This window comes from Eublepharis macularius, chromosome 5, assembly GCF_028583425.1.
Source record: "Eublepharis macularius isolate TG4126 chromosome 5, MPM_Emac_v1.0, whole genome shotgun sequence".
In the NCBI taxonomy this organism is placed as follows: domain Eukaryota; kingdom Metazoa; phylum Chordata; class Lepidosauria; order Squamata; family Eublepharidae; genus Eublepharis; species Eublepharis macularius.
In genome coordinates this window covers 28638966-28654735 of record NC_072794.1, presented here as the reverse complement: position 1 = coordinate 28654735, position 15770 = coordinate 28638966, and the positions used below count along the sequence as shown (strand labels likewise).

Genomic DNA, 15770 nt, shown 5'->3' with positions numbered 1-15770 from the left:
CTCCGCTAGTGCAGTGTTGTGGGATCCAACCCTTTGATTTCAAATTGATCTCTTTGTAGAACCAAGTGTAAAAGCATTGCAGATTGCACTCCTACCCCAGTCTTGTGGTCCGGCTCATGCAGTGTTAATAAAGGATTTGTTTCTGAAATGCATTTTCCCCCTTGCTGTCCTGGCGACTGAAGCTCGCGCAACAGGACACAGGTTGCGTGCTGACATTAATTCTGCAATTTCCAAAACAAACAGCCCCCTGCGGACTCACTAGGTTCTCATCCTGCCCCGGGTTGCACCTCCCCCTCCAGCACCAGCTGGAATGCCAAAGCGCGAGGGCACTGTAGGTGTTTTTATGATGCTGCCACTCAATGCGCAGGCCCAGATGTTTGGGATGGTAACAAACAGGCAAATGAGGTGCCTGGGGATCCCACCCAGCACCCATCCCCATCTCATTGGCTCCCCGTCTGTTTGGCCAGATGTGCTAGCAAGCTGGGGGGTGGGCGAGGGAGGTGAGTGTGCATGTTCCTGATTGATCTGATGGCTTGGTAGCTGTCGTGGAAATTCAACCCCGCCAGAACCAGCAGCACCAGTGTGGGGAGAAGGGGAAGAAAAATCACACCACAGTAGCCAGGGAAGTTTGACTCAGGGTCGGAGAATCACAGAACTGAACAGGAGTGCTCGGCAGTCGTGCTCTTGAATACCTCCATTTCAATGAGGCTTGTGCAGGACCATTTCCTGGTAGGATGTGCCTTCCGTTTGCGGAGGTAACCCTACCCTGCACAAAGGAAGAGTGCCTTTGGTTGCTTGCCCATGGGGATTCCCCCCTCCTGACCCAAGAAATGCATAAAGTACTCAGGTTAAAGACGAAAGACCACATGACATTGTGCTCATTCAAAGTATGACTCATGGCATTCCCCGGGCTTCCCCCTTCAATGTGGACCCCCCTTTTCTCCGGTTAAAAGAGGGAACTGCTTGGGGCCTATGGGGGAACACTCCACCTGTAAGCACCCACAGGGATAGGGTGGACCAAAGCTCCACTTTCAAAATGGTACAGAACAGCTTGCTGCTATGCAGTACTTCTCCTCTCTTTTCAGTCGCTCTTTACAGGCTTTTCTCCCAATTTCTCTGCTTAGCTGTGCTATAATGTTACAGTGGGGCTTGGTAGGCAAAAGGAAGCAAGGGGGGAGAGCAGGGCTGGGACCATGAGGGAGGGGGGCAAACTGAAGGGCAGCATCCCAGTGAAATCGATGTTGCATTTGGGCTTCTGCTGTTACCACCTGCTCCTGTGATAACTGCTACTGTTGGGTGCTTCCATTCGCTTCTGGAAGCAACCCTGGCATGATGGTTTTGCTTCCCCCTCATAATTTACTCCATTCACCTATAACCACATGGCAACAGTTGTGGGGTGTCTGTCACTAATGCTGCCCTATTCACCCCACCTTCTATAATAATATATAATAACAACATTTGATTTATATACCGCCCTTCAGGACAACTTAACACCCACTCAGAGCAGTTTACAAAGTATGTTATCATTATCCCCACCACAAAGGTGGTGGGGAGAAGGAGGTGGGAGAAGCTGAGAGAGCTGCAAGAAGCTGTGACTGGCCCAAGGTCAGCCAGCTGGCTTCAAGTGGAGGAGAGGGGAATCAAAGCACGTTCTCCAGATTAGAGTCCTGCACTCTTAACCACTACACCAAACTGGCTTTTTCTTGCTCTACCAGTGAACGAAGTGTCTCTTTCTCACATTGCTCCCCCGCAAAAAGCCTTCAGGGTCTCTGCCTGCCTATTGTCAGTCTCCATCACTCTCAGCAGGGTGGGCTCAAGCAAGTGCACCCTCAAAGTAGGTCCTCGGGGAATCAAAGTGCCATACAGCTAATGTTGTATAGTGGTCTGAGTGCTAGATTAGGTGGATTTAGGAGACCTGGATTCAAATCCCTGTTCTGCCATGAGGCTTGCTAGTTTATCTTAGACCAGTCGGTCTCTTTCAGCTTAACCTGTAGCCTTTGATACAGTGGACCAGGTCACCCTGCTGAGCCAGAATTAAGTATCAGGGGATGTGCCTTGGACTGGTTTAAATTGTTCCTCATGGAAAAAAATCAAAGGGTTGCTATTGGAGACCAGCTATTTTCAGTGTGGGGATTATCTCACGGGGTTCCACAAGGTGCAATCTTATCACCCATGTTATTTAACCTCTATGTAAAGCCTTTAGGAGAAATCATTTGTAGTCTTGGCACTGGAACTGGATGCCATCAGCATGCAGATGACACCCAGCTCTGTATGTTGTTGTCCAAATCCTCTGGTGGTATAGGAAAGGTCCTGAGCTGCTGCTTGACAGCTATGCTCAAATGACGGAAAGGACACAAACTGAAACTGAACCCAGATGAGACAGAATTGATGCTGGTTGGCAAGGCAGAGATCTCGAAGGAGACTGTGCTCCCCACCTTAGAATGGGTTCAGTTGACCTTAGCTGACTTGGTTAAGAGCCTAGGGACTGCTAGAGAAGCAAGTAAATGAAGTTGCAAAAAAGGCCTTCTCCCAACTAAGAGTAACCTGGAAGATGGCCTCCTACCTTGACACAGCCCATCTGGCTGCCTAGATTCCTGCCACGATAACATCGAGACTAGATTGTTGCAATGTAAACTCTGGTGTCTCCTCAAAGTCAACTCAGAGACTTCAGATGGTGCAGAATGCCAAAGCTTATTTATTTTCTGGAGTTAGGTGGAACATGCATATCACTCCCATTCTGCAGTTACTCCTCTGGGTACCCATCAGTTACTGGGTAAATTCAAGGTTTGAACTATCACATAGTTCATGGCCTTGGCCCCTCACATCTGTACAACTGCCTCTCCCTCTATGGTCTGCCATGGCAGCTTTGCTCATCTGGACAGAGCTTTTTGCAGTTGGGCAAATCAGCAGCTGCCCATACACATGCTTTCTTTGTGGTAGCCCCCATCTTATGGAACGGCCTGCCTGAAGAAGTCAGGAAAGCTCCCACTCTCTTGGCTTTCCGCAAACTACACAAAACTGAGTAATTCAGGAGGGCTTTCATACACAGTTAGGAGGGCTGTGCTGTAAGAAATGGCTCTGACAGCTGCTTTGGTAAGGGATGGGGACTGCAGACTACTCTCCTGGATACTATCTGCTGATGTAGGTACGTTCACTAAATATCCTAGCTGCTGGTGATATTGATTTGCTCTGTGTAATCTGCCTTGTGATTGAGAAAGGCGGTCTATAAAATCAATAAATAACCTACCTACCTCACAGCACTGTTGTGAGAATAAAATGGAGGAGGGCAGGATATTGGAGGTAGGATGGGATTAAAAATGTACTAGGCAGAAGCCCAAGCACAGATAACTTTTACTCACCCAGAGAACTGGTCTGGAAAGTGAGGGAATCTTCTTGGGAAGGAGGCAGGACGGCAAGACCCGCCCCTCCTGCCTATTTCTGCTTCCGCTCCCAAATGGCAATGCCTCCTCCACTGAGAAAAGAGCCCCGAGAAGGCTCATCTCACACAAGATGGAGGAAACAGAAGCCTCAGAGGAAAGGCAGGTCTCCTGCTCCCTCGATAGCCTCCTCTGATGCTCAGGGAGTCCTTGGGGGTTACAACTTTTCTCTCTGTTTGATACCTCTCCCAGATATTGTTGAAACCCTCCTCCTCCTCCACTGCTCTGCCTAAAGGATGCTTTTCCTGTGCCTCATTCTGCTGCCTGCCAGTATCACTAGCTGCACTGGAAGCAGCTCGAGATAATGTTGCTTGAACATTCCACAGAGCATATGTCAACTGCTCTGATACAGGGGCCTGTAAATTAGAAACAGTGTTAAATTCTGTATCGCAGTTTTTAGCCCATAAAGGGAAGATATAAGAATTCCCCCCTTGAAGATTTTCTGAGGCTGTTAAATCTGGCCTACTGTCCCACAGATGGGGTCAACATTAATCACTGAACATAACAGCTGACTTCAGGCAGAGCAGATTTGTGACTGAACAAGTATGAACAAGGTCTGTCATCTCATTAAAAAGCATCTCCGTCAATGCACCAGATTTGTTGATTCATCGATTAATTAATCAATGCAGAACTCTGCATATGATTAAAGCAATAGTTTTGAAGCAAACAAAAAAAAATCTTCCCTTTGTTTTTCAGGCTGTGGCCACGTGGTACAGCCATGATGGAGAAGACAGCTGCACCAGTGACAGAGCAAAGAACAAAAAACAATGGTGTAGTGGGGAGCCGTATATTGGAGTAAAATATACAGTGTCCACTGCACCATAATTTGTTGTCCTTTGCATGGGGAACAGCAATCACCGTCTTACAGGCAATGCTGACTCTTTAAAGAATGTTCCCGGCTGCCTGTTTGTTTCCGGGCTCAGTTCAAAGTGCTGATTCTTATCTTGAACAGACTGAGTCCAGAACACCTGAAAGTCTGCCTGCTTCCATTGAAAGCAACCCGATCTTTAAGGTTTTCATTAGAATTCATGACCGCCCTCCTCTGGATTTTCTGAAGTCAGGTCCATGAAGGAGAGGGAATTCTCTGTTGTGGCAGCACCACTGTGGAAAGGGGTTGGCTCTTTCCTTTGTGTCGGATGCGGACTTTTCAGCATGTAGAATTTAACTCCTCAGGTTGTATCAAATTTTTACTGCTTGCTTCTTTTTAAAATGCTACGGCCATTTACGCTTTTATTGTTTTTAACTTTTTAATGCAGGTTATGTCACTGCAGAGAAGACCATCTCTGTAGCGCCAGGGAAAGTTTGCAAATGTTTAATCAGCAACATAGCTGTGTGTGAATCATCCATTTCTACTGGCCGTACCTCATTCACACATTACTTTTTCCCCAATGTACATCTAAGAGCCAAGCTACAAGTGACGCCTGACACAGGTTGGACACTTGTCAGCTTACCTCAAGTTTTGATGGGAAATGTAGGCATCCTGGTCTTACAGCTTGGCTCTCCATTTAATTGAAGTTTATAGAAACCTCCCCACACACACCCAGCAGAGGGGAAGGGGGGCGCCCGGCAAGAGCCCGACACCTGCACTCCCCTCCCGACTGCATGTTCTCCCTCCCATAGACTGCCGCTCTGTAAACTTCAATTAAATGGAGAGCCAAGCCATACATTTCCCATCAAAACTTGAGGGAAGCTGACAAGTGTCCAACCTGAGTCAGACGTCACTTGTAGCTTGGCTCTAGGAAGTATCCGCAAGTGTGAAAGTGACAAACAGGTTCTCTTAACCGAGAACTTGGAGTTGTTGCAGTGCCCAGTCATCTAAGAAGTCAAGCTTTACCTCCAGTCAGATGATTGATCCATCAAACTCACTATTGTCTACTGTGATTGGCAGCACTCCCCTAATGCTTCAGGTGAGAAAGGCCTTTCCCATTAAATAGCACTTAAGATCCTTTAGCCAAAGATGCCAGGGACTGAACCTTGGGTGTTCTGCATGCAAAGCGGGCACTGTACCGCAGAGCCACAGATCCTTCTATCAAATGGACTGTCAGTGTGGCAAATCCAGGTTTGATCAATATAAACTGGCCATAAGACTGAGAGATTGTAGAAGAAGGGAGAAAAAAGCAGGGACTGAACTGAGTGTTAGGACACTCCAAGAAGACAAGGCACAAATCTCCATTCTATGTGTCACCTTTCCAAGAATGCACATGGCACCGCTTCTTACCAAAGTGTTATGGCAATATCCACATGGGAACTTCCCATGAAGTGGTGCTTCAGCGCAAAAAAAAATGAGAATTGGTCAATGAAAAAAGAAGGTTATCACGCTATGCGTGGTTTCCTTTGGGAGTTAATGTCATGTGGGCTAGTCCTGAGACTTCCCAGTTGGCACTATGCAAATTCAAGGAATTAGCACGGGTTGCATCTGGACGCTCCACAACTTACAAGCATGGTGTTCTAAATCAGCACACTAGAGCCTCAGAGGTTTCCTTGTGCAGATGTACACTTCTCCCTCTCCCTAGTAGCAACTATGTGTATCTTGAAGAAAAAAAACATACAAACCATGCAACCAGTAGAATCCAGTTTCCGATCCGCAATGCAGCGGAAATTTTTACTGCAGCCTCCATTGTCCTTGGTGCAATCCCGAACAGGCCCAAATGAATCCAGAAGAACCTCCAGGCTGTCAAAGGAGGAGGAAGTCATCAATTCCTCCCTGTGGTGGAGGGGGGAAAAAAACCCAAAGTTGTTATTGTAACTTTTTCAGAGACTGCACATATAAAACTAAGATTCAGGTCACTGAGATGCTTATAATTTATTTATTTAAAATGTTAATATCTGGACCATTCGATAAAGCTCAAGGCAACTAACAACCTTAAAAAATTCATTAAAAAGAAGGAGTTGGATTTAACAGACCATGAGCAAAGTGAAGCAGCTACATGTATATGAATAAGGCATCCACCTGAACCATACAGTCGGCAGAATCCAAAATCCAGTGAGCAATACAGCAGAAATCTCCCCTACTTTCCCTGCAGCCCAGTGAATGTAAGGTACGAGCAGTCTAAAAGGCAGGCGTGGGCACCAAGGCATAGCACCTTACTCCTGCGCCCCCACAAGCCCTGCCACGCCACAAGTGGACACTCTGAGAACTGCAGCCCAGCAGAGGCAGGTGACAGAGACAGCCAATCAGGGCAGGACGCAGAGCTGTATAAGCTGTGCCTCTGCCTTGGCTCCTCAATGCACTGCTATGCCATCTGCCTCTAGACCCACTGCTTGCTTCTTGGACCTAGCCTTTTATCTGCCATGACTATGGGCCAAGCAACAAGTGACAAATGACACTTGAACGGTAAGCGAACAGACTCAGATGTATTCCTCCCTGTTCATTTGCGCTCCACTAGATCACTACGTGGGAAGAATACATGTGAGGCTGTTCACTTGCTGTTCAAGTGTCATTCATTATTTGTAGCTTGGCCCTATGCCTCCTTCTTTGGAGGTTTTTAAACAGAAGGTAGATGGCCATCCAACAGCAATGCTAATTCTGTGTACCTTGGCAGATCATAAGAGGGAGGGTTACATCAGTGCTTAGTTCTTGCGGCCCCTTCTTACATGCCCAGAGTAATGCCAATCACCACTCTGAGGTCGGGAAGCAATTTTCTCCAGGCTAGTTTGGCTAGGGATCCTGGGGAGCCATCTTCTGGGCATGAAGTAGGGGTCACTGGGGTATGGAGGGAGGTGGCTGTGAATTTCCTGCATTGTGCAGAGAGTTGAACTAGATGACTCTAGAAGTCCCTCCCAACTCTATGATTCTGTAATTCTATGATGCTGTCTCTGGTCTCCTCTGACTGATTACTGGATGTGACCTCCAGGTCGCCTGTGATTCTCTGCACTAGCCTTTTCCGCTTCCTGTACAGGGAAGTTGATATAACTGGACTCAGTCTGGTTGACTCTGAACCCCATTAAATTGCATTCTTAAGGATCAGTGGATACTCATAATCAGCACAGAAGAGGAACAATGTGGAGTTCTGCAGTGGGAGGGGAGTCAGCAAAAATATTCCTCCCTTCCACCAGAATTGCCATTCTGATAGCATATGCCATTACCCTGACAGAATAGCTCCTCTGGATCTGATCCAATAAACATAGATCTATATAAATATACCATCAGCTATTAAGAAGGATTGGCACAACCACAGTAAAGGTCACTAAATCAACCCAAAGATACGTCAGCCAAAGAGTGTACCAATCCCAGCTGCCACATAAGCAGAACACCCTGCCAAAAACCACAACCCCTCCCAACAGGTGAGAACAAAGGTGCCCTTCGCACCTCTTCAGACAGGCCATGCCACCAAGGGGGAAGGTTCAACCGTGAGCTGCAGATGCAACCAGGAGAAGGAACAAGAAGTGGCAATTGCTATGAGGAATGCAGCTGCTACATGGGCTCAAACAGGGCAAGGCTCCCAGATCTTGTTGAGACTGTGGGCTGGGCACTTTTAGAATTTGGGGAATGGGGAGTCAGCAGCACAACAAGGAAAAGGGGTGCCAGGGGGAGCTGCCAATCGCAAAAGGATGGGAGTTTGCCAGCCAAGCCTTCTCCTTCAAGGTAGCTATTTCTCAATGGGTACCCCTACAGCTGGACACGTGATGCCTCCGGGGTTCTTCTGAAGCACTGAAGTCGAGAACAGCTAGGACTGGCTATTTGCTTTGGGGAAGAAGTGGGGGGTGGCACCAGGAAACAAAATTGACAGATGCCACAGTGCCCACTCTTATTTAAGGAAAGGCAGTCTTCTGGGCCCTTAAAGTTAAGAACTGGAAAGACTAAATGAACCAAGTAGGGGAATCCAGAGCTGGATGGAGAGTAGAACTGGAATTTATTTATTAATTTAATTTCTCCGTTTCCTCTTCTGAGCTGTTATTCATCAAGAACCTGCTCAAGGCAGCTTACAAAGTAAAACTTAAGGGGAAAAAATACACCAGACAAATTGTTAGTAATAAAAAACCTATTATTTAAAAAAAAAAAAAAACACTCAGGGCATTAAAAGAACACAAAAACTTTAGCAGCCTAAAATGATTCTCATGAAACAGTTTCCGGGCTAGAAAAAGACTATTAAAATGTTGAAAGATCAGCACCTTAATTAAAAGCCAGGATAAAAATAAATATTTTAGAGAGTAGAGTAGGTGCCTACTTCTCTCCCATGAATCCTTGCACATCCCCCTCTACTGAATGGTAATACAAGCCATAACATTATTTAATATAGTCCCAATCAATATGCATTGTGCTTTATAGAGTAACAGAAAACAGGTGCCCTGTGGAGTGTACAGTCTAAAAGATCAGGATTCTGGAGAGGAAGCATATAGATTTCCTAAATAAATAAATAACATTTAATACAATGGAGTGTGAAGGTAACAGGGGGAAGATTATGCAGTTATGTCTAATTAGGCTATTTCAGACTGGGTGACAACTAAATGATGGCAGCCAAAGGTGTCCCAGTAAAGAGAGGGTTTGAAGAAAGCTCTGAACAGAGAGAGGCAGCAATATGCAGGTGTTCCAGTAGGGAGTTCCAGGAATAAACAGTACGATGGGAGAAAGGGCATCTATTTTGGCTGCAGGTAGAGGACTACCTTGCTCCATCACACCTGGGCTGCTCCATTTTCACCTGCAACTTCTCATTCACCAGCACTCCCAGAAGGCACCTACCTGACCTCCACAGCATCTTCCATCACCGTCATGTCTGTCTTGCACTTGGCTGATGGGTTGATGGCCAGTTCGGCAGGTGGGATCACAAAACTCTTGCTCAGGGGTAGCCACATGCCTTCTCCAAGTGTATACGTGAATCTGGAAGCAGAGGAGAAAGGAGCGGCACTGACACGTGCAATGCATTTAGAAAATAACCATTCTGACAGGGCTCCCATCCATTTCGACAGGGCTTACATGAGAGGCTGTGCCTGTTTTCAGGTCACCTTGACCTAGTTTGTCACCATGTCCCATCTCTCTCTGAACACCCCCTCTGCCCTATGACCATCAAGCTATTTTTATTAGGCACTAAATACAATTAATGTGTACAGATGTTTGAGTTCTACAGACTGAAGGACGCTGAAGAATGCCCCCACCAATTACTGATGTGCCCCCAGAAGATTCTGCACCACGTTCCTCCCAAGCAGAAGTGAGCTCTACCCTGGCCTAGAACAGCTTTCTTCCACCATTGCACAGCCACAGAAAGACAGTCTGGAGGTATAGAAACCACAACTTTATGACCTATAATGCATATTTAGCAGCTATGCAGTCCCATGGACAACTCAGTAAGGCAGGAATCCTAGAGAGAAGCCAAAGCAAAGTGAAGAAGGAGGGACTGGCAGGCAGCCAGACCACTGGAACCAGAGACCAGCATCCAAGTTTTGAAGAGATGCAAATGTTAAGAATGCATAAAAGGAAAAGCTGATATTCATGGCGAATTTTATGACTGCTAAACTTTACACATGCGCTTTTGACTAATTTATGCCATTGCTATCCCACCCTCTTCCAGGATAATACAGTTCCTTTTGCCTCCCATTTTATTCTCCCACTGGGATTGCCAATCTGTAGGTGGTAGCTGGAGATTTCACAGCTGATCTCCAGGTTACAGAGATCAGTTCGCCTGAAGAAAATGGCTGCTATGGAGGGGTGACTCTTTGGCGTTATATCCCACTGAGGTCCCTCCCCCCTCCAAACTCCACTCCCCAGGCTCCACCCCCAAATCTCCAGGAATTTCCCACGCCAGATCTGGCAAACCTACCTCTCAGTGATAGACTCTTAGAATTTCTGCTTAAATGGCTGGGACAGTCCTTGGAAATCCACTGCTTGCCATGAATCACTATGAAACTACCTTATTTCAAGTCAATCGATCAAGGTTAGGTCTGTCTACACTTATTGGCAGCAGCTCTCTGAGGTCTCAGGTGGAGGTTGTTTATTTCACCAACTTCTTGGTCTTTTGGTTGAACCTGGGACCCCCTGCATGCAAAGCAGATGCTCTACCACCGAGACATGGCCCCACCCCACACAATTAAACTTGACTGGCTGCATCTTCCAGTGAAGATGGCGGAGTAATCAGAAGTCACTCTGTGCCGCACCTATCTCTTTCGTGTGTCATGTATTGATTTGGACCTGCCTTCTTTGATGCAGTGGTAATTTGCAATATTTACTGTTTTATATTCTCTCTTGCTTTCAACTTGAGATAAGCAGGCTTATAACTTTCAACAATGAGCCATAAGAGGAAAAAATACAAAGATGGCCCCTCGTTCCTCCCCTGCAGCTGGCCCGGAAGCTCAGAGAGAAGTGATTTCTCTGTTGAAAAATATGGGTGCTCAGCTGGAAAAACAACCTGAGCAACTAAACTTTCTGCTAATTATATGGCAATTGATAAGTCAATCTAACAACTGTGGGAGTCGATCGAGGCTATTGGTATATGAGTTCAGTGGAAGGAGACTAAAATGGCTGCCTTGGAAGACTGAACCACGGTGGTCTCAGCTTCACGTCATGTGCTCTCTAACCGAATCTCTCATCTAAAGACTTATGTCTGGCATCTAAACATTCATGTTCTTGGAGTATCAGTAGAGTCTGAAAAGGCAGGACAGAGACTGATTGAACTCATGGAGACATTACTATGTGAGGCTCTGCAGATTATAAATTGCAGACTGAACAAGCCTACAGGATTCCTCAGGCACCAGGCAGTGTAAACAAACCAGCTCCTATCATTGTTCAATTTCTACGAGCGGGGGTGAGAGATCACCTTTTACATTTGGCGAGAGAGGAACAGGGCTTGTATTGGGGTCCTGATAAAGAGCAGATTATACTTTACCCAGATTATACTAAAAAAGTATCAATATTACATCAATAATTCATAAAAGCAAAAGTTCTTGGAAGAGAGTTGAAGCTGCAGTACTACATTAACTATCCTGCCATCTTTTGTGCCCAGTACCAAGATCAAATTAAGAAGTTTTATGACCCTAAAGCAGCAGAAGCTTACCTCATCGGTCTAAAAACATAATGTGTTTGTGCTGACCGTCTGAAGAAATATTAAAACAATTATACATATACAAATGAATCTGGAAACAAGCAGCTTTTCCTCAATCCACTTTTTTTAAAAAAAGCATTTTCTTCATGTTATGACTATGGGATCTGGGCATAACGCCAACCTAGAGATAATTATTTGGCTTTTTGCTATGTGTGTGTGTGTGTGAGTGTGAGTGTGAATGTTTGTGTGTGTGCAAGTCTATCTTTTTTTCCCTTTCCCTAAACATCTCTCATCTTTAGATAGATATATGATCCATTAATAAGAAGGGAGAGGCTGATATTGTGGAGATTTCTGGAATCTTATCCAGGAGCATTTCCTATTTTTTCCTTCACTTTCGGTATGGAGTGGGAACTTTTGTGGTGGGGAGTTGTTGGCTGATTTATAGAATTATGGGAATACTTACTTTGTTTAAATTAGTAATTTTTTGCTATGTGCACTTTTCTGCTATTTTTAAGAGTATTTTACTTAAAACAAGGTTCTATATGTGATATCTTTCATTTATTCAGTAATAAGGGAAATAGCTTTATTGGTTGTATATGTTATTTTATGGGTTTATGTTGGATGTGATATCATAGCATGTTCAGGGCATGAAAGATGCTACCAAATGCAAAAAGAGATGCTACCAAATCTAAATTGAAAAATCTTAATGCTAATGTGGCTTTTTAACAAGAAACTCATATAATGTTAAATGATAAAAACAAGTTGAGTAGAGATTGTGTTGGAGAGGTATATTTTACAGGTATGTCTACTCAGTCTAAGGGTGTGGCTATATTAATACATAAACGTTTCTCTTCTCAGATTCAAGAAGTAATAACAGACTCAAAGATTTGCTTTATTATTTTGGTAGTGAAAAGCTTTGATTCTGTTATGGTCATAATTAATATACACAGTCCTAATGTGGATTCTCCAGATATGTTTCATCAAAGTTTCAGTAACTTGGTAGACCTTAAATATGATTATTAGTGGGGGGAGATTTTAATGAAATATTAAATACAGCTTTAGATTTAAGTTCACCCCCACATAAGGAATGTTCATTGATGAGATCTACTCAAAGTCTACATGATTGAACTTGGTTTGATTGATCCTTGGCCTATGTTACACCCAAAGGACAGAGACTATACCTTTATTTCTTCTGATGACAATCATAACTATTTTCAATTAGATTATTTTCTTGTTTCAGCTGCGTTGATGCTGCAGATTAAAGCATGTGACATAGATGTAATTGTTATTTCTGATCATGCCCCTATTTCATTAGTTCTCCAGTTTCCTGACTGGGTTAAACCACTAAGCTTACAGCATCTTAACATCTGTTTGCTCAGTGATGAAACTTTTAAAACACAGATGATAGCTGAACTTGCAGAGTATTTTAATATTAACCAAGGAACTGTGAATCCTCATGCTATTGAGTGGGAAACTTGTAAAGAAGAGGCTTAGAGAAAGGGAAGATATTTACATGAAAAATAAATTGAAATATTTGTTAACTCAGTTTGCTACGTCTCCCAATCTGGATCTCTACTGATGACACACAAAATCTTAGAGATGAATGGAATAATGATCTGGAGCATTCAATTTTGTTAAAGCAATGGGATAAAGCTTTAAGCTATGGATTTTAAGTTGCAACTTATTCAGCAAAAAATTATGTTTAGGGCATACTGGACACTACAGTATCTTTTTACTAAAAGTTTAAGCTAGGGGTTCCAGGTCTCCCAGTAGGGGTGGGGGATATCCCACTTCCACCCTCCACTCCCCGCCACCACTCACCTGGCTGGTGGGCGGAAAGGCTCAGGAATGAGCCTCCCAGGTATGCTCCCAGGGTGGCACAACGTCATTTCTTGCGAGTGACATCATCACACAGGCATGAGGAGCTAATAAAAGGTGAGCACTGCCCCCCCTCCTGCTGGGAGGGTAAAGGGACTTGGCAACCCTAGTTTAAGCACAGTGTCTAACTCTTGGTGGTGCAATTCACAAAATGCATCTCTTAAGCACATGCTTTGGTCATGTTTAATCATTCCGCTCTTTGGGGGGAAGATATTAGTCATATTAATCATGTGTTAGAAACATTTATTTTTGAGAGTGTTACTGCACTGCTAAATTTGGAATCTAACTGATGGTCAACGGAAATGGGCCCTCCATGCCCTTACAGTTGCTAAAAGACTTCTACTTCATCACTGGAAAGACAAAAGCCCACCTCCTGTAAATCACTAGATTGAAGACTTTATCAACATTTGAACATATTACGTACAGAAGGCAACTGTGCAAGGACTTCTATTTAGATATTTGGAAATCTTTTTATAGATACCTACGTATAGATCTGTCAATAGCGTTTTTGTAGCCAGCAGGGCCGGCTCTTCAATTGAGGTGGAGCCGGCCCCTGTCTCAGGCGCTGAACTCTGAAGGAGGCGCCGGGCTGGCCCCTCAACGACTGGAGCTCCCTGCAGTGTGCGCACTCCCGTGCGCTCGCGCAGGAATTCTCCTTTCTTGGTGCAAGGCATTTCTTCTAGAGTGCAGAAGGGCAGCCCTGTTTTCCTGCTCAGCCAGTGCCTGAGGAGCTTTGAGTTCAGCCCCATCAGCAGGGACATTTCTCTCTGCCTTCCCCCCCACTCCTCCTCTCTCTCTCAATTTAAGCCTTGGGCGAAGCTTCTGGGAGCAAGAGACACTCTAGCTGGCTGGGGAGCAGCGAGCTCCTGTCTGACCTTTTGTCCCCCTTGTTCCCTCCTTTCTTTCTTGCTCCCCTGCCCCGCCATGTATTAAAAGGAATGACAGGGGGATTGCCCACTGGAAATAATAGGAGAGGTTTGAAGGCCCATTGGAGATAATGTGAGCCAGGGGTGCCAATTTACTTGCTTGGGCTCCATTGAAATGCATCACAACACCAAAAAAGTTGCAAAGAAAATATGGAATGGATTTTCCATAAAGGTCTCTGGGACCAGGTGGAATACTCTGGGAGTGGAATGACAGCCCCCAGAGTGCAATGACAGTCCCTAGCTGTAGAGTTTGTGCTCCAGGACCAGAAGGACAGGTTTCAGAGTGGAATGACAGTCCTTGGAATAGGCTCAGTACTCTGGGACTGGAAGGACAGCCCCTAGAGTGTGGTGCAATGACAGCCCCTGGGAGTAGAAGAAGCATTCTGGAACTGGAATGACAGGCACCAGACTGGAATGACAGACCCTGGGAGGAGCAGAAGTGTTCTGGGACTGGAATAACTACTCCCAGAGTGCAATGACAGCCCCTCAGAGCAGAATCTGTGTTCTGGGAAGGAATGACAGGTTGCACTGTGGAATGACAGCCTCTGGTAGTAGAGAAGCATTCTTGGAGTGGAATTACAGGCACCACAATGGAATGACAGCCCCTGGGAGTAGCAGAAGTGTTCTTGGACTGGAATGACAGTCCCAGAGTGGAATGACAGCCCCTAGGAATAGAACCTGTGCTCAGGGACTGGAATGACAGGTCAAAGAGTGGAACGACTGCTCCTGGGAATAGGGTCAAGGCTCTGGGACTGGAATGACACCCCCTGTCATTCCACACCCTCTGCCATTCCAGTCCCAGACCACTGATTCTTCTCCCAGGGACTGTCATTCCACTCTGGGGTCTGTGTTGATAGATCAAGATGGGTAGCCATGTTTGTCTGTAGCGGTAGAAAAAAGCAAGAGTCCAGTAGCACCTATAAGACTAACAAAATTTGTGGTAGGGTATGAGCTTTCATGAGCCACAGCTTCACTATTGGACTCTTGCACTTTTTTTGTGTTGTAATGCATTTCAATGGAGCCCATGCAAGTAAATTGGCATTCCTGGCTCCCATTACCTCCAATGAGCCTTCAAGCCTCTCCCATTATTTCCAATGGGCAATCCTGTCATTCTTTTTAGTACATCCTTTCCCCCCTCCCCAGCTGGCATCAATTCTACTTCTCACTTTTCCTCAGGCTTTTTTGGGGATGCTGCTTTTGGTGGAAAGAGTGATTGGTTGTGTGTGCACCGCCACAGAGGAAGGAGGAAGTAAGGTGAGACACACACAATTCCCCTTCAGTCCCTGTGCGACAGGTAGGAGCAAATCACTATTGCTGGGTTTAAAGTTGTTTTAAATTCTATTACTTTCCTCCCCCCTTCTTCCTTTCATTCTCCCTCCCCCTTCCTCTTCTCTGTTCTCAATGCTGCTCCCCCTTCATTCCAGCAGAGCAGCGCCCCACACTGTGCCCCCCTCTTTATCACCTTCCTTCTCTCATTCCCTAGTTTACATATATCACCCCACCTTCCCCCTCTCCCCCAATAGTTTATTTCAATATTTATACACCACATGCTTAGC

At 45.4% G+C, this 15770-nt stretch overlaps 1 protein-coding gene across 1 annotated transcript in view; it reads right to left on the bottom strand.

Moving 5' to 3' along the window:
• Positions 1-15770, bottom strand: part of ASTN1 (astrotactin 1) — a 241140-nt gene that overhangs the window by 53892 nt on the left and 171478 nt on the right. Inside the window, exons 10-11 of the mRNA XM_054980818.1 lie at positions 9118-9255; positions 5991-6141 (exon numbers count right to left, since the gene is read on the bottom strand). Coding sequence (XP_054836793.1) covers positions 5991-6141; positions 9118-9255 — 289 coding nt within the window. The remainder of the gene's footprint in view (positions 1-5990; positions 6142-9117; positions 9256-15770) is intronic.